The sequence below is a fragment of the Macrotis lagotis genome, chromosome 7, assembly GCF_037893015.1.
Source record: "Macrotis lagotis isolate mMagLag1 chromosome 7, bilby.v1.9.chrom.fasta, whole genome shotgun sequence".
NCBI classification, from domain to species: Eukaryota; Metazoa; Chordata; class Mammalia; order Peramelemorphia; family Peramelidae; genus Macrotis; species Macrotis lagotis.
Window position 1 is genome coordinate 42,599,759 of NC_133664.1, and position 19,791 is coordinate 42,619,549.

General features: G+C 37.8%; 1 protein-coding gene across 1 annotated transcript in view; it reads left to right on the top strand.

The window, feature by feature from the left end:
- Positions 1-19,791, top strand: part of CDCP1 (CUB domain containing protein 1) — a 77,886-nt gene that overhangs the window by 21,621 nt on the left and 36,474 nt on the right. The window contains exons 2-4 of the mRNA XM_074195214.1: positions 14,001-14,207; positions 17,142-17,486; positions 19,017-19,385. Coding sequence (XP_074051315.1) covers positions 14,001-14,207; positions 17,142-17,486; positions 19,017-19,385 — 921 coding nt within the window. The remainder of the gene's footprint in view (positions 1-14,000; positions 14,208-17,141; positions 17,487-19,016; positions 19,386-19,791) is intronic.

Genomic DNA, 19,791 nt, shown 5'->3' on the forward strand with positions numbered 1-19,791 from the left:
GCAAATAGGTATAATGAAAACAAATGGGGGGAAAATGTCTAGACAAAATAATGCAAAGTGAAAGGCAGATCAAGGAGTGAGCAAGTGTAAAAATCATCATGCTTCAGTGGAAAGAGCAATGAATTTGTAGTCAGAGGGTCTGGGTTCAAATGCTTGGACTCTTATGTTCAAAATCCAAAGCAATTTCTATGTGAAGTTTAAGTAAATGTAAATGTTTCAAAGTCTTTGATTCAATGATTCAATTTCTCTTGCTATAAAATACAGAAGCTTCTCCCCACAGTAAAAACATTTGTCCATTTTAAGTTAACTTTTTTATTTGTTTTATTTTTATTTTTCCATGGTTACATGCAAAAGCAAGTTTCAATATTCACTTTTCAAGTCTTGAGATCTGAATTCTCTCGCTTCTTCCTATACCAATCTCCCTCATTGAGAAAGCAAGTTATAAGTTAAAACGTGCTACTTTTTTCTTTATAGAGATCTGATAGCAGTTAGAGAGCATAGTCTACTACCCTAAAGAGGTTGTGGTCAGGGATGTGCTGGTAAATGTTTTAACTGGTTCTTTAACTGTTTTCCCCCTTCTCCCCCATCCCCTGCAAACCTCATTGACAGGATATAATTTTCTGGATATTATGAATTATTAGCATTTTCTCTATCACTTAAGTCTAGGCCAGGGGCAGGGAACACAAAATCATTTGGTCTGGTGCTACCATGGCATCCACAGTTGGGATCAAAATTGAACAAATCTAGGATCTTTTTAGGGGTGAATTAATTAAATATTTGACCAAATATAGCAAGTTGATTTTTAAGTTGATAATTTTGTATGGCCTGCAAGTGATGTTATAAATATCAAAATGGCAGAAAGAAAAAAGTTCCTCACCCCAAGAGACTCTAGGCAGTCAACAAAACATTAAATCATACCCTGATTGTAGTATTAGCCAATTTCTGAGGTATAAATTTAACTATTGGCTTCCATGAGACATTTCAAATGAACTTCATCTCAGTAGATTTTTTTGTGACTAGAATAATTTATTATTTACCGGTATTGCCATTTCATTCTCGTGTTGAATTGCTAAAAATGTTGAACAGAATTATTAAACAAATTTGGTGTCCAAGTTTTGGAAGACTTAAGAGTCTGTGAAATTGCTCTTTTGAGCAATTGTGACTATCCTGCTTTTTCCTATAAAGGAGGAGAAGAATGAAGGAGCAGGAAAAGAAAGGAAAAGGGCAATAGGCAGATGGGGAAGGAGAAGGAAGGAATAGGAAAAGGAAGGAGCAGGAAGAGGAAGGGGAAGGAGAAGGAAAAGAAGAAGGAAGGAGAAGGAAAAGGAAAGAGCAGGCAGAGAAAGGTAAAGGGGAAAAAAGAGAAGAAAAGAGCAGGAAGAGGAAGGGGAAGAAGAAGGAAGGAGTAGGAAGAGAAAGGAGAAGGTAGGAGCAGGAAAAGGAAGAAGAAAGACGGAACAGGAGAGGGAAGAAGGAGGAAAAGGGAGAAGACAGAGGAGGAGAAAGAAGAATGTTTTTCTAAATTTGTCCTGGTCATTAGAAATGGTACAGGGTGGGGCAGCTAGGTGGCACAGTGGATAAAGCACCGGCCCTGGAGTCAGGAGTACCTGGGTTCAAATCCGGTCTCAAACACTTAATAATTACCTAGCTGTGTGGCCTTGGGCAAACCACTTAGCCCCATTTGCCTTGCAAAAACCTAAAAAATTAAAAATTAAAAAAAAAAAAGAAATGGTACAGGAGACTGAGCATGTCTCTTCCTTTTCTTCTTCCTCCTCTTACTCCTCCTCTCATTTGTAAAATGAGGTTCACTATAGTATTTGCATCCCAAGGATGTTGTCAGGATCAAATAAGAAAATATTTGTTCAGTGCTTTTCAGGCCTTAAAGTACTATATAAATGGCAGCTGTTGACTAGGATCTGTTTCTTTGTTGTCTTCCTATCACTTTATCTTTATTAGAATGTAAACTCTGTGGGGTCTTCCTGACTCCAACCCACCCCTCTCTCCATAGTCCTGGTAGGTAGGAAGCACATGAGGTAAGGAAAGGGAAGCCTCAGATTCTAAAAGGTCCTGCTGGAGGGGCAGTAGTCTCGGCCTGGAGGAATGAACAGCAAGAATGCACTTTGGCCCTATGGTTCTAGAGGAGTAACCTGAACCTGAAAAGATTCACTAAAACCAGACAGTGAAGGGCTTTATATACCAGACTGAGGAGTCTGTATGGGATCCCAGAGACCAGAGAGATGGGTTTTCCAGGGTTCTACTGGTAACTTGGGGGGTGGGATTAAGTTTCCTAGTGTTCGCCTGATCAATGAGCCTCCTCACATGTGAGGTCAATGCCTGTTCTGTGTGGGTTGGGTTTGCAAAGGAATGGAATGGCAAGGAGAACTCACAACTATCTTTGTAGGATATCCATCCGGTGTGTCATATTAAGCAGTGAGTAAAAGCATTGGAAATTCCCACCCCAGAAACTGCTTACAAGGAATCCTAATAAGGAAAAATGAGAGTGAGGAAGTGTGTGAAGGGGAGGGCAAGGTAAAGTTGTGACTCATTATAAAATATCAGGACTTGTCAACCATCTAGAATGTGCTCTAAGACCCTTAAGCCTTCACACCACGAGGAGGGTAGATGAAAGTCTTGTTTTGAATGCTGGGAGACAGCAGAATAATTGAATTTTTTTTTATCTTAGGCAAATTCTAAGATACTGTGAATGTTGATATAAGATCTTATGAAACCTAATAACATTAAAATCACAAGCTGTTGGTAGAAGATAAAAATAAAAAATCTGGAGTTATTGGGAAAACAGACTCATCCATCACCCTCAAATGTTACAATATTTATGTAATATTGTAAACATCCAAGTATGCCACGTACAATTGAGGTGCTGACAGAAGTATTTTTCTTTTGTATTGGACTTTCCAGTTCAAGGGATAAAGGGAAACAATGATTAATGTAGGCAAAGAAAGATTATAAAAGGAAAGGACAGTTTCTAAAATGTAAATTTAGGATAATGTTGTTCACAAGTTGTTTTCTTAACATGGAAAAGCTACTTCTCCCTTCTACTTTATTACATTGCTCTATCTTAAGAAAGAGAATGCTGGGGGTGGGGGGAGAACAAAGTCAAACAGGAAGAGGCCAGGTACAATGTGTGATTCTCACAGGTAATCTCTGGATGCCGCCTGGGTCTGGAGTCTCCTACTTCTTAAGGCTTGGCTGGAGCTCACTTTGTAGAATTAGAATGGGAAGTGTAATGAGGAAAAAGTTATTGGGCAAGCTGGTTTGATACTCAGGCTGCCAGGTAGGGCAAGGGTGAAAAGACTTCCTCCCATCCAAGACTGGAAGCCCTACCTGATAAGTTAACATATAGGGAGAGACTAGACAAAGAGAACAGTTTTGAAAGCTATAGGTTGATCTTATTATATAAGTTATATCTTATTATATTTCTCTTATTTTATCTATTATGTTATAATATATTTTATTATATTTAAAATTAAAGCAAGCTATACATTAGAGAGCTTCAAACATAATCTGTTTTTTCTGTTCTATTGTGGATATTCAAATGTTCATTATATTTGCTGATTAAATTCAAAATAAAAATTAATCTCTGAAAAAGAAGTCAATATGCCAGTATCAAAGACTGAGATTAAAGAGTTAATACAACTAAATTCTCTAGAACAGGGCTGACAGAAATGCAGCCACCTGTGGGTTTACTAACTGTTTTAGTAAACAAAGCCGAGTTACTGCAGAGCTCTCACTAAAATGGCAAATAAGTTCATGGAATTCTAATTCCATGTTCTAGAGAAAAGCTGTCCAACTTTCTAGCTGATTACACTAATAGCTGCTAAAAGCAAAATTAAAAAAATGAATAAGCAAAGGAGAAAGAACTCAACCATGATAGTTGTAGGGATAGAGGAGATCTGGGTTCATATTCAGAGGAAGATAATGGAACTAAAAAAAGCCACTCCTTTTTCAGTGTGAAACATCAGATGATCCAAAACACACACACAAAAAAAGAGTTCTTGGAAGAGCTTGATAAGAGACTGAGAAAAAATTTGGCAAAAAAAGGCAATCAAGAAAATTGAGAAAATTCTGAAAAGAAAATCTACCAGCTAGAAATAGAGAACTTAAGGAAGAAAATAATTTCTTGAAAGAATTGGAAAAGGGGGAAGCTAATGATGTTCTAAGACACCAGGAAATCATAAAATAAAATCAAAAGAATGAAAAAAATAGAAAATAAACCACATCAGAAAAACAACTGATCTGGAGAAAAGATTGAGGAGAAATAATATAAGAATAGGGGAACTATTTGAAAAGTAAAAAGAGAAAAAAAAATCTATTGATTACTACTTGAAAGAGAGGCCAGGAGGAAAACTTCTAGAAGAAGCTAGTAGGGAGGAAGATGGGTAGTGCTGGAACCTTATTCTCATCCGGAATGGGTTAAAGAGAGAACATCAAATGTATCTAGAAGGGTTTTCTTTTAAATTTAAGAAAAAAATAAGAGGGCAAGGGGATAGAATAGGGGAAAGAGGATGAGGGAGAGACTCTGAGAGGGGTAAGTAAGTTAAAGAATAGGAGGACAAGGGAGCAAAAAGTAAAGCAGAGGAGTGTGGAGGGATAGGGTAAATAGCATGAAAAGGACAGTGAGGAAAAAATAGGAAGAACATACACAACAAGTAATTGTCGCTTAGACTACCTATAAACAGAGAGCAAAGTAAATATTTGAATTCAACAATATGTTGTTTTCAGGAAACATAAAAATGAAAGATACACACAAAGATAAAATAAAGGACTTGAATAGAATTTAGAATGTTAAAAAGCAGAAAAAAATTAGAGAAACTATACTGTGTCAGCAATATTATTCAATATTGTTTTAAACTTTTTAAAATACCTAGACAAAAATAAGATACCCAAGCATATACCTTTTAAAACAGACACAGAAACTATATGAACACAAAGATAAAACACTTTTTTTTGATAAAACACTTTTGAGAAAGGGCGCCTAGGTGGTACAGTGGATAAAGCACCAGCCCTGGAGTCAGGAGTACCTGGGTTCAAATCCGGTCTCAGACACTTAAGAATTACTTAGCTGTGTGGCCTTGGGCAAGCCACTTAACCCCATTTGCCTTGCAAAAACCTAAAAAGAAAATACTTTTTATACAAATAAACTGAGATCTAAATAACTGAAGTACTATTTATTGTTCATCAGTAACTGACAAGTTTTAAAATGACAATTTTACCTAAATAATCTATTTATTCAATATCATCTTAATTACTTAAAAAAGTTCACCGAGTTAGAAAAAATAATAACAGAGTTCATTTGAAAGAACAAAAGAAACTGGGGGAAAAATAAAAGGAAGTAGATTCAGCAGTATCAGACCTTAAAATATAATAAAAGACGAGAGCATTGTTGCAATATAAAGGATAATTTCAATTATTTTTAATTAAAATTTGCTTGCATAATTAAAATCTGTGTAGTTAAGAATAGAAGGAATGTAGAAAATTTTGGGGGGAGGTGGAACTTTCATAGACAATTAGACTCTCAGGTAGAGTGTAATTGGGTTGGAATATTGCTATGGTGTAGGACAGGATGGGCTGATTGATTTAGAAAAACAAAGAAAGACTTGGACTTTGGAAGATGCTCTCCACCTTTAGAGAAACATGATAGGAGGAAATAGGCATATCATGTGATCTTGCATATATGTGTCTGAGTATATATGAATATATAAGACTATATGTGGTCATACAGATACACATGTATATAATGTCCATATACATGTAGATATCCAAGTTTAATTGTAGCCTTATGGGAGGAGGGAAAGGGAAGGAAATAAAGTAAAAAGTACACAGCAGAGAACAAAAGAAAACCAACAGGAAAGCAAAGAAAAGCAGCTTTGAAAACAATGTAGTATTTATTATATAGGTTTTCTTGAAATGGAAATTTATTATTTTATATTGAATCTTCTCTTATTCTCTGCTGTGTATAGGGCAATGACCTTTTTTCCTTTTCTCATTTTGTATTTAATTTTAAAATAAAAAATTATATCAAGAAAAAGAGTATGTAAAAGATAATTTTACACACACACACACACACACACACACACACACACACACACATAAATTTGTGTCTAAAGTCCAACTTTAGAATTGGGAAGAAAGAAAAAGTTTACATGATAATTTTGTTGTTGTTCGTAGTAGATTTACTACTAGATAGGAGTACATATTAAGTTGTACATAGTAGATTTGCAATTTCATATACAATCTTTTTATTGCAGTATTTTATGGAAATGCTTGTTTAGTCCACAAATTAAAAATAAAATTTTAAAAATAGGATAATTGCATTTCAATATAATCAGTTTCCCTTGAAATCCTATGTGTTTTATTTGATGCATTTAAAAACCTTCTGAGAAGGGGATATGGGCTTCACCAAAGACTCCCCAAAAGGGATTCATAACATACATAAAAATTAAGAGCTCCTAGTCTAGAGGTTGTTGTCAGAGACTTCAGAGAGGTTGTTTGTAGCATTAAATCTTCCAAAAGTTGCCTAAGGGCAGCTAGGTGAAGCAGTGGTTAGTGAACTGACCTTGGAGTCAGGAGGATGGGAGTTCAAATCCAGCCCCAGACACTTACTATGTGACTCTGGGTAAGTCACTTAACCCTGATAGTCTGGCATTCATGGTCATCTCCAGTCATTCTGATTCATATCAGGCCATTGGACCCAGATGGCTACAGAGGAGAAAGTGAGACTGGTGACTTAGCACAACCTGCCCTCACTCATATCCAATTAATGTGCTTGTCATGGCATCGCCTCCCTGATGTCATAGTCTTCTTTGAGAATGAAGAACAAACATCATCATAATCTAAAAGTTGCCTTTTAGACTGAAGTAGCAAAGGTCTTTCTTGCTCAGAACAATCAAGGTTATAGTGACTGAAAACTTAACTTATTGCCCAAATATTCCCAAAGATAGAAATAGATAGGTGGAGAATCTTTTTAATGGTTATTTACTAGGAAGTCATCTCTGCTTCTTTGCACAAGTGGAATATTGTGGGCATGTAACATCAAACTGTTTCAATATTTTGATTAGTTTTGCCAAACTTTTAAAAATTCATTATTATAAAGAATGATTTAGGGGGTACAGAGTAGGGAATGTAAGTGATACATAAAAAGAGATTTTAAAAAATATAATGAGATTATTGTTAGTCCAAAAGGAAACATGCAGAGTTAATAAATAGTTCCTCTCTTTTTTCTTTTAAAATTACTTCATTAAACCTCCAGAACTCATTAGATTTTGCATGGTATCCAAACTGCAAATTTTCCAGCATCATTGAATTTAGCAAAGCTTATACTCAACTGATTGGTTCTACAAGAACTCAGGGTCAGCACTATGCCCTGATGAGGCTTTGAAGTAGTCTTCCTCCAGCTCAGGAATTTAACCTTTTCCTGATTCTGCTGCTTGGATGACCTGACTGGCTTTACCATTCATTTGGTGAGCCACCAGAAGTGGGGGACCATCAAGTTGCCTGTGCCCCGAATGCTCTCTTCCTATTTTTCATGTTTTCCGAATGCCATTACCTAAAGGAACAGGAATGATTGATGGCCATGACAAGAAGGCTAGGAAAATGTAAGTGCTCAATGAATGTCTTTGGATGTATGAAAGGTGAAAATATTGTTCATAATGACTGACTGTTTCTACACTTCCATTAAGTCAAACTAGAAAAAACAGAATTTTTATTACTGTTCATTAAGTTTGAGGAGGCTATCAGTTGGCCACCTTTGGATGTCATAATATCCTGGAATGACTTTCTGAGAGAGAGACTATAGATTTTCCTGTTGCCAAAGGTCCTTTTTAATAGTGGGATAGAATTTTATAGGTCTACCACAGGTTCAGATTTCACAATGGGTGAGTCATACTGGTTTCAAAAACAAATAAAAATGCTAGACTTGAAGGCAAGATCTACCACTTGAGTGGCTTTCTGGGAAAAGTATAAATATTGATCAGTGGTCAGGTCCAAGAGAGACTATCCCCAAACAGATTAATTGGTAGATTAGAGAATTTCTTTGTAGAGATGAAGACCTAGGCATGCCTTTCATCAGCTTTAGGGGTTAATCCCGGCTGAAAAGGACCTTCGTAGAGATCATCTAAAACATAAAATGTCTCTTCATGAGTTCAAATCTAGCCTCAGACATTTAGTAGGTATGTGACCCTAGGTAAGTCACTTAATCCTGGTGCCGAATTCCTCATCTGTAAAATGAGCTGGAGAAGGAAATGGCAAACCACTCCAGTATCCTTGCTAAGAAAATCCCAAGTGGGCACACAGTCAGACATGATTGAACAACAATATATGGAATGAGGAATAAACTGACCTTGTGACCAAAGAGCATGATTAGAACCAATGGAGGTGGAAGGTACAGGCAAAAGGATTGTGAGTCATTGGAACACTAAGTTCCTAATACTCTATTGAGAGTGGAGAGGAAAATCTTTATTCTTCTCTACACAAAATTAAACTTTATTCACCAATATGCAAATTGTCATGTGTCTACTGCTTAGGGCTACAGGATGTGCACAAAAATAAGCGGTAAAGTAGCTTCCTTCACCAGTTTTGGATGATGGTCAATGTCCATTCAGGCATGTCTTATGACTTTTCTGAAGTGTAGCTTCAAAGAGAGAGGGACCCTTTGTTCCTTTCAGTGACCATGATGTCACAGATTGGGGTCAGGGCACAGGTTGGATGGGACAAAGATGAAGGCAGCAGACAACATTGGGGAAAAAGGGCAAGGTTGTAGCCAGGATCCAAGCAAGCATATACCCCAAAACAAAACCAGGTTGATAATGATGCTGCTTTTCAGAACTTACAATCAGCCAGTTAGGTGTAATGACAAGAGGTTCAATCTGGGGAGTTGGGGCTAGATTGAGGCAAATACAGGGATGTATCCAGGACTGACAGCTATACCTTCAGTGTCTGTCCCCCCCCGCCAAAATCTGGCCTTTACAATAGCTCTGTATAGACCTTTCCCTCTCCCCTTTCTGTCCTTGATGTGTCAGCACGGTACTAGTCTAGTTCTAACTCATTCTCACCTGACTCAGCCCTGTGATTAGAACCTGGGCCTGGACATGTTCTAGTTATGGTGGTTACAATTCCATACCTACATCCATGACCATTTCTTTCAATCACTAAAAATGACCAGTTCCTATTATGATCTCTTATCGGAGACCAATTTCTTTTAGAATCTCATCCCAATGAGCTATCTTCCTTGAGTTTTTTTTCTCTCCTGCCTTCTTCAATACTGTCTACTCTGGTATGCTGCTATTTGCAGACATGAATTCAACAACATTGTAGAGACTGGCATTTATGTGATTGGAACAAACCTAATGTTTTCTTTGGCTCCTAGTTGGTACCTCACCCTCTTTGGTGAGGCAGCGAGGTGGCAAAATCTGTTGTGTGAATGGCACTGGAGTTAGGAAAACCTAGGGCAAATTCTGCAGCTGTGTGACCCCGGGTAAACCATTTAACTTCTATCTAGCTCAGTTTCTTCATCTGAAAAATGGAGACAGTAATAATTTTATCCTAGGTTGTTGCTAGGATTAAATGAAATAATGTATTTGCAGCACTTTATAAACATTAAGATACTACATAAATGCTGGCTGTTATTTTTATTTAATATTAGCACAGGTTCAGGATCGTGTTGGGTTAGACATTCATGTTCTTTCCCCATTTTTCTCTTAACAATGAGCTTTTCCAGTTGGATGAATCAGCTTTATGTTTTAACATTGTCATGAAAGAATTAGACAATTAGGACATTTAATATCAGTAGTTTTCTCCATTTGCTTTGATTAGAATCATAATGAGCCATTGGACATAAAAGGAAAAACAAGTATAGAGTCTCAGTCTTTTTTGTTCTTTGCTCCTCTTTTTTGTTTATGAAATACTAATTTTATTTGATATTTAAGTTTAGAATTTCAAAAAAGTTTCAAAAAGGAGATTTTAAAAAGTGTATTCCTCTCTCCTTTCAAGAGGTGGAAGACTTTTAAGTGTGGAATATTGCATATTTAATCAGACTAGACTGATGTATTGGTTAGTTTTCTAAACTATTTTTTCTCCTCTGTTATTATTCTTGGTTATAATGAAAGCTTCGGGATAGAGGAAGTTAGGAGGTAATATATTTCAAAGTTTTGGTAGCATTAAAGGAAGGGATACTTTTTGATAAAAAATCAAATGCTTCCTTTTGTTAGGAGTTCTCGAATTTCTGATTCCTGCTGCTTATTATTTTGACTAATAATTGGATGAGATGGACAACTTTTGGATGCTGGAAAAGGACCGTTCAGTATTACCTGCCTTAACTGGTTGAGTTTTGTTTTTGTTGTTGGTTGTGATTTATCACTAATCAGAAGATTGGTGTTTGCTTTGCTATAAGCGCTTTGAAACATGTTGATAATAGTTTATAACAATAGAAATAGCAAATAATACACCAGAAGGTTTGTATGTGTGTGTGTGTGTGTTGTGTGTGCGTATCAGTTGGCTTGAACCTGATGAACTTGTGATGTAGCAAGGTGGACTGTAGACATGATCATTCCCATTTTACAAAATTTTCACTGTGCAAGCAAAGAGGCAAGTTTAGATTTGACATTGGAAAAAGTTTCCTGACAATCAGAGCTGCCCAAAAATGGAATGGACTTCTTTTCCAACTTTCCATTTCTCTGATTCTGGGTTTGAAAGATCTGCTTGATTCTTGGCTATTGGAGAAAGTGTTTTGTAAGTCCTCATAGATGTCTGTCTATCAAGAAGCAGCCTGGTCTGGTGGCTTTGGAATCAGAAGACTTACACTTATTGTGTGGCAATGGGCAAATCACATCAGTGACATTAATGCCCTAGGTAACTCTAGGATAACATGAGAACGTGAGGCAATTGGGTGGCATAGAAGATAAGGCTTTCAACCTGGAGACAGGAAGGCTGAGTTTGAATACTGCTTCAGACACTTACTAGTTGTGTGATAATTGTTGAGTCTCTTAACCTCTTTCTACCTCAGTTTCCTTCACTGTAAAATAGGGATAATAACAGTATATACCTCCCAGGATTGTGGTGAGAATCAAATAAAATAATATTTGTAGAGCACTTGGTACAGTTGTACTGAATTCAGGTCCTTAAGAAATGATTTGTTTCCTTCCTCCTATTTTTCTTTCTTTCCTTCCATTCTCCTTTCCTTCCTTCTATCCTCTTTTCATTTTTTCCTTTTTTCCTTCTTTCATTTATTCCCTTTCCTTCTTTTCTTTCTTGCTTTCTTCCTTCTTTGCTCCCTACTTTTCTTCCTTCCCCTTTTTCTACCTCCTTTCCTTCCTTCATTTCCTCCTTTTCCCCTTCCTTGCTTTCTTTCTTCCTCGTTTCCTTTCTTCATTCCTCCTTTCCATCCTCCTTTCATTCCTTTTTTCTTCTTTCATTCCTTCACTCTTTCCATCCTTTCTTCCTTCTCTCCTCCCTACTTTCTTTCCTTCTTCCTTCCTTCCTTCCTTCGTTCCTCCACTATTTCCTTCTTTACTTTCTTCATTCCGCCTTACTTTCTTTTCTTCAATCTTTCTTTCTTTCTTCCTTCCTTCCTTCCTTCTTCCTTTCTTTTTTCTTCCTTCCTTCCTTTCATTCTTCATTCTTTCCTTCCTTCCTATACCAAGGAAATTACAAGTACAAACTAAAAGAAAATCCATAATAAAAATATATTTCATTGGTTCTTGTCCTTTGTTATCGAAGAAGACCAAAATGACATCACTGTTTGAGACAAATTACTCTACCACAGGTGGGCACAAATAGTCCAGGTAAACACTTGGGGTGGGTACTCTAAACTTACAGATGTTGCATTTCCTTTGAGATGCTTCAATTCTGCCTTCCTCACAGAGGGCATCACTGATGAGAGCATGCCATCCTGGGCAGTCCTGTGCCAGTATCTCCCAAACTGTATAGTCAGTTCTAAAGTTCTTCAATGAAACCTTCATAGTTCCTTAGTATTGCCTTTTCTGACACCCTTGGGAGTGCTTGCCCTATTGTGAGTTCTCCAAAAAACAGTTTTTTGGCAATATATGTCTGGTATTCTAACAATGCGTCCAGCCCATCTTAGTTGTACTCTTTGTAGTAATATTGGAATGCTACTAGGCAGGTTAGCTCAAGAAAGGACCTCAGTGTCTGGCATCTTCTCCTGCCAGGTGATCTTCAGAATCTTCCTAAGACAATTTAAATGGAAGCTATTCAGTTTCCTGACATGGCGCTGGTGGACTGTCCAGGTTTCACAGGCATGTGGCAATGAGGTCAACACAATGACTCTGTAGACCTTCAGTTTGGTGTCAGTTTAATAGCTCTTCTCTCCCACACTTTCTTTTGGAGTCTCCCAAATACTGAGCTAGCTCTGGCAATGAGAGTGTCAACTTCATTGTCAATGTGTACCTCCAAGGTAAGTGAACTTGTCCACAGTACTCAAAACTTCTCTATTTGCTGTAATAGATGGTTCTACATATGGATGGTGTGGTGCTGGTTGATGGATCCCCCTGGTTTCTTGGTGTTATTTGTTAGGCCAAAATGAGTACAAACAGCAGAGAATAGATCCATACACTGTTGCATCTCAGCTTCAGAGGCTGCATTGAGGGCACAATCATCTGCAAACAAAAGTTCCTGCACCAACACTCCCTCCACTTTGGTCTTGGCTTGTAGCCTTTTCAAGTTGAAGAATTTGCCATCAAAGCAGTAGCTGATCTTGAGACCGTGTTTGTCCTCATTGAAGGTGTTTGATAACATGGCTGAAAACATTATGATAAAATGTATGAGAGTAAGGACTCATCCTTGTTTTACTCCACTGATGTCTGTAATATCACACACACACACACACACACACACACACACACACACACACACACCACCTGCCATCTACCTCACATGCAAGGATCTAATAACATTGTAAGTATGTGGTATAAAATGAAAACACACATGTGAGTAAAAACATTATAAGATGTGTGTAAATACAAAAATTGTTGTGTAGGTATACCAATACACAAGGAGAGTCAACAACTAAAATTAGTTTGGGGTCTTTGGGTTTTTTTTTGGAGAGGAAGGGGTGGCAACAGCAACAGGATTGGCTTGTGATTTTATTGGTGGAGGAATCTCCCAATGTAGAAATTTTCTCTACCTACACAAAGTAGCACTTGCTTTTCCAGTTATAGTTTAGAGAATGGCCTTGAGCCCTGAAAGATTAAATTCCTCCCCCAGGATAAGTGACAAGCCATGACCTCAGGTCTTTTGTGACTATCCACCACCAGTTCTCTATCCATGATATTTCTCCAAATTAATAAATAATAAAAACTAATTTTATATAGTGTTTCAAAGTCCAAGTATCATAGCCCCTGTTTTACAGATGATGAACCTGAGCCTTAGAGAGAAGCTATGTCAGGTTCCTACAACTAGTAATTATCAGAAACAGGATATGAACTCAGGTTTCTGGATCCCAAGAGCAGGATTCTTTCTACCTTCTCACACTGCCTTTCATTTAACCATGTGGTTAAAATAGTGTGTTTCAAGAATATGAACATCCACGATGCTATCTGTTTGATTCTGAAAGAGTAGAGAGTTACATATTTAAAACCAGCAGTGAGGGTATGTTATAGTGTGGTATTTTAGGCAAATATTGTTCCTGGAAATGAAAATTCCTTTTTGCTTTTTGTAATGTGATGACAGAATGACTGCTGCCTCATCAATAGTGGAACAATATTATATAAGACATTTAGTTTTCAGTTGGTTTATCTGGAAGCACGTCTTGGTGTTTGGTCTAAGTTATTTAATAACTGATTGAAGGTTATTCCCCTTGTGTATGGTCATCATTGATCATTTGGCTCATCCCTTGCCTTGAATCAGGAGAAAAGGAATATTATGTGACAAAAGGTTGGAGCCTTCCCATGCAAGAGAAGATGAGACATGACTGGTTTTCATCTATTAAATTATTTAATTCAATAAGATTTTTTTCTTTCCTTATTTTTCAGAATTTGATATTTTTCTTCCACTTGAAAGTAACATCACAGTTTTTATAAAGCGTGGGACAGAAACTCTGCCAACAAATTTCTGCAACATTATTTTCCAAAAAAGACGACAATATACGTTGGTCATCAAACCTGGTGAAAGAGCCATTTTTAGTTTTGATTGCCCTGAACCACAAAAGTATTATGTTCTGGAAGTCCTGAAGAATATTGGTAAAAAAAATATTTATAAATGTATTTTAAAGTTTCTGCATCTCCTTACTAACTTTTTCATATTGTGGTCCTAAATAAGAGTTGTTAATAACTTTATGTCCACAGGCTAAGTTTCAGTCTGTGAGTAGATTTCAGGGGGTTCATGAACTTAGTAGAGAAAAGAAATATACATAGTTTTGTCTTTATTAACTTTTGGATTCCTTTATAGTCCTCTAGATTTTACTTTTTGTCCTTAAAAAGTAAAAATAAAAAATAAAAATAATCAGAGGGGGCAACTGGATGGCGCTGTGGATAGAGCACCGCACCAGCCCTGGAGTCAGGAGGACCTGAGTTCAAATTTGACTCAGACACTTAATAATTACCTAGCTGTGTGACCTTGGGCAAGTCACTTAACCCCATTGCCTTGCAACCTCCCCCCCAAAAAAACAAAAATAAATAAATTTTAAAAAAGTAATCAGAGAAGGGACCATACTCTTCACCAGACTTCTACAAAGGTTCACAACACAAAAACAAATCAAGAATCCCTGATCTAGACCTTAGATTAAGAGGAATTCCCATGGGCCTTGCTGAGGATGGTCAATAGTGGTCTTGGTGACATGTCATATGAATCATGCTACATGTATAGTTTATGTGAGGGATTCAAGGTAGGCCGGAGAAAAGAATCAGGAGAATTATAGAAAAATTTAATTGATTTAGCAAATATTTAAAACTCTTCCTCCCTCCTAACTTTCCTATGACTGCCAAGAATAACACCATCTTACCAGATCCCCAGGCTTACAGCCTAGAGTCCCCCTGGACTCCTCCCTCTTTCTCACCTGCCATATTCAACATTTTGTTCAGGCCTGTTGATCTCACCTTTGAAGCATTTCTTGAATATGTCCTCTTCTCTTCCCTGCCACCACTTCCACCCTGGTGCAGAACCACATCATCAAATACCTAGACTACTTCAATAGTTACTGCCTACCTCAAGTCTCTCCCCACTCCAACCCCTCTTCCATTCATCTCTAAGTGATTTTCCTAAAACACAGGTCTGTCTGTCCTTCCTCTACTCAATAAACTCCTCATTTTCATTTACCTCCAGGATCAAATGCAAAATCCTCTGCCTGGTATTCAAAGGGCTTTATGACCTAGCTCCTTCCTACCTTTCCAGTCTTCTTGTACTTCTTATACTTTACTCCTCACCCCACATTTTTCAATCCAGTGGCACTGGTCTCCCTGAATAAGACATTCCATCTCTTAATTCCAGGCATTTTCGCTGCCCACCTCCCCCATTTCTGGAATGTTCTCCTTTTCTCTGCATACTGCCTTCCCTGACTTTAAATCCCATCTAAAATCTCATCAACTAATATCAACTAATATTTTCTATTTATCTTATATATAATTTCTTAATGATAGGTCCAGATATCTTTGTATCTAAGCATTTAGGATAACGCCTTCCCCAAAATACTTATTAGTTTGTTGAGCTGAATGTTAAAATCACTAGATGAGACTCAGAAGATAGCCAGCTGGCACCCATCTGGAAGTATGAATAGGTCCTCCATCATAGTGACATGAGCCTGGGGGACTTCTTTTTGTAGTTGGATTGATTGGACCCAATCCTCAGATTTAGAGTTCTTGTAAGTGACTTAAGGGCATCATGCAAAAGGAAGAGGTGGTTTGAAATAAATATCTGTGTTTCCCTGAGCTCATGGATCATGAGAGCCTCTGAGATTATTTCCTACATGCTCTGTCTATGTCTTTATATATGTTGTTACATACATGTCTCTCCCATTGGAAAGTACTCCTTGAGGTCAGGGACTATTTTGACCTTCCTTTGTATCCCCAGTGACTGGTGTATAGCAAGATTTAATAAATTGTTGTTGATTTATTGTTAGCATCTTTGAAGAATAACATCAATGTTATTTCAACCATATTAGCCACTTAGAAGTCTATTTGCTGGGTGGCTAGATGGCACAGTGGATAGAGCACCATCCTTGAAGTCAGAAGGACTCGAGTTCAAAGTCGGCCTCAGATGTTTTAATACTTACTTAGCTGTGTGACCTTGGGCAAGTCACTTAACCCCACTGCCTTGCAATAAAATAAAATAAAGACCTATTTTTGGATAGTAAAATTTGTTTGTGACACTTTGGCATGCAACCAATAAGGATTTGCTGAATATGACATAGAATCATCCACGTATTCTTGTTTTATATTTTTGTTGCATCAGAAGTCTTTAATATTGCTTTAATTGATGTTGGGTTTTTCTCTTTTCTTTAGTCCCTCTCCTAACACTTTGGTTCTTAGTTAAAAAAGATTCAAGATAGAAAGCACAATAAAGCATGTCATGAGTTGTTAACTTTTATAACCTCTAACTGCAGTAGTAATAAAATAGCAGAAACAAAGAATGAAGAGCATCAAGACAGCTGGCTCTTCTTTTCATCCATCATGATGACTCCACATGGAACCAGATGACTTAGGAATTTCTGGTTGCTCACAAATGGGCCTGACAAAGTCTTCTAAAAATTAAAGAATCTAACAGCTTAGAGAGGCAAGCATGGTGCAATGGAAAGGATGTTGAATTTGAAGTCTGAGGTCCTGGATTAGAATCCCAGTTCTACCATTATTACCTATAGGTAATTGACCCATATTATTGACCCTCTGTGGATATGATTAAAGTCATGCAAGTCACTAAATCTCTGGGCCTCAGTTCCTCTTGTATGAAATGAGTGACTGTTAAAAGTCCTTCTATCTCTAAATCTAGGATACCATGATATTCCAAAACCATGCCTGCCTCATGGAAGATGAAGGCATATTAACCAACCAAGGTCCAGTAATTTCATATAGGAAACACTGTGCTGGGAGTGGGAAGGGAGGAAGAGATAAGCAGAAAGATGAGAAGCAGTGAATCCAGTCACTGTTGCCACATCAATCAGATATGTTTATCTTGTTGATAAGGTATATGTCCTTTTGGAGAGGTACCACTCCAGCCTTCGAGATTACCTGCCCTAAATAGGACGTTCATCTGGGATGTGAAAGCTAGCCCAAAAACTGGCCTTGAACTGCAGTTTTTCAACCCTCGGCTGAGACAAATTCATCCGAATCACACTTGCCCGGACTTGGTTACCTATCATATCAGTGGCTCTATTGAGAAGACAGCTGTCAACATTGGAACCTTTTGTAGCAATGGCACAGTCTCCCGAATCAAGATGCAAGGACGAGTCAGTTTGACCTTATACTTACCGTGGAATGAAAATAGAAACTTTTCTGGTTTTAATATTACAAATCGGTCTTCTATAAAACGTAAGCATGTTATTAAATTGTTTTTGTCTTATTGTGAGATTATCATTATGATATTGCTTATTTTGGGAAAATGCTATATCAATGCTATTTTTTCTTCAGTTTTGGTTACCACTTTTTTCTTTATACATTTGTTTTAATTAAATGAAGATCTGCAATCTTACATATTTGTAGTCATATCCAACTTTTTGTGACTCTATTTATGGTTTTCTTGACAAAGACACTGCCGTGTTATTCTCCAACTCATTTTACAGATGAAGAAACTGAAGCAAACAGCATTAAGTGACTTGTCCAGGGTCACACAGCTAGTAAGTGCCTGCAGCCAGACTTGAACTCAGGAAGTCTTCCTGACTCCAGATCATCTAGCTAGTCCTTAATCCATATAGATCAAGCAATTAACAAGATGAACTAGGGAACTGAGAAAGTGAATGGACCTCGTAGAAGTCACTGAGGTTTGTTGGGATGAGAAACGTAAGTGAATCATGAAGATGAGCCGAACCTTAGGAAAGAGACAGCTTAGGAGAGCTCTAATTTTTGTCTTTCAAGTATTTCAAAAGCTGTCACGTGAAAAAGATTTTAGTTTTATTCCACTTGGCCCAAGAGGCAGAACCAAGACTGGTAGAATGGAAATAGAGAGTCAGACCCAGAGTCAGGAAAACCTGAGTTCAAATCCAGCCTCAGACTCTCACTAGTTGTGTGGGCCCTGGACAAATGACTGGCAAGTCACTTAACCATTTGCATTAATCCACCAGAGAAGGAAATGGCAAATTTCAGTGTCTTTGCCAAGAAAAAGAGTTGGATACAACTGAATGACTGATCAACAAAATTAAGGTTTGGTATTAGGGGAAAATCTTGTGACAATTGATGCTATCCAAAGCAGCATGGGCTGCCAGGGGAGGCTCCTTTTCAGTGGAGTTCTTCAAGGAAAGGCTAGATGATCACTTGCTGACTTTGCTTGTTATAAGATCATTTGTCAGGTATGTTCTCCAGGGGATTTTTGTTTGAATGTAGGTTGTACTAGATCAGTAGTGTCAAATTCAGTTAGAAATAAGGACTATAATTCCAATATGAGCATCCTGGGGGCTACAGATTGACTTAGTTTTCAAATGTAATATCATCACTATTTTATTTGTCTTGTTAAATATTTCCCAATTAAATGTTAATTTGTTTTGGGCCACACTCAGGAGCATTGTGGGTAGCATGCAGTGTATAGACTATATGTCAAATGCCTCTGGGCTTGATGGTCCCTTTTCAATTCCGAAATTTCTGGGTATTGTTTGCTTTCTTTACCCTTTATTTTTATCCTATCCAGTTCTTTATATTTCCTTTCTCTTAATTTTCATTTTTTTCTAATCAAGTTTCTCTCCCTTTAGCAGAACATACCATTATCAAATATGCTAGTTATCATTTGAAAGATACCGGGATATTAAACTCACATTGCCAGATTTTCAGCTCCATAACCATGAATGATTGGAAGGGGGGTGGTATGTTCTCATGGCCTCTTGATGCATTTTGATTTGCTCCACCCAACAGGACTCTGCATCATTGAATCTGTGTTTGAAGGAGAGGGTTCAGCAACCCTAATGTCGGCCAACTACCCCAAGGGATTCCCAGAAGACGAGCTCATGTCATGGCAATTTGTCATCCCCCCTCACCTCCGAGCCAGTGTATCTTTTCTCCAGTACAACCTCTCCAACTGTGAGAAGAAGGAGGAAAGGGTCGAGTACTATATCCCAGGATCACTCACTAACCCAGAGGTGTTTCAACTTGGAGATGAGCAGCCGGGTAACATGGCTGGAAATTTCAACCTTTCCTTGCAAGGCTGTGATCAGGATTCCCAAAATCCAGGGATCCTCCGACTGCTTTTTCAAGTTTTGGTTCAGCATCCTAAAAATGAAGGCAGTAAGTAAAACTCAATTCACTGATTTCTTTCTCATCCTTCTCTAAGTCTCTTGCTCAACTAGGGATGATGTATAGGAAATACATTTACCTGGCTTATCTCACTGTATCATGAGACTGAGATGACGCAGAAGCGTAGTTGTACTTCCGCCTTCCCCATAGTGGCCATTCCAAGCTCTCTTGGACTCTGACCCCTTCAGGGTTCAGAAAGTAGGTTGCTAGAGATATGCACAGTTCCTTGCCAGAAGCTATTGTAGATCCAGTTTTGCTGCAAGTAAGCCAGTTGGCCTCAGAGGGAGAAGTCCAGGACTGGGTAATGGAAACTGCTTTGAGAGGTTCTGAATTTATCATCATCTTCCTCCTCTCTGAAATGAGGGGGTCAGAAAGATGATTTTTAGGACCTCTTCCA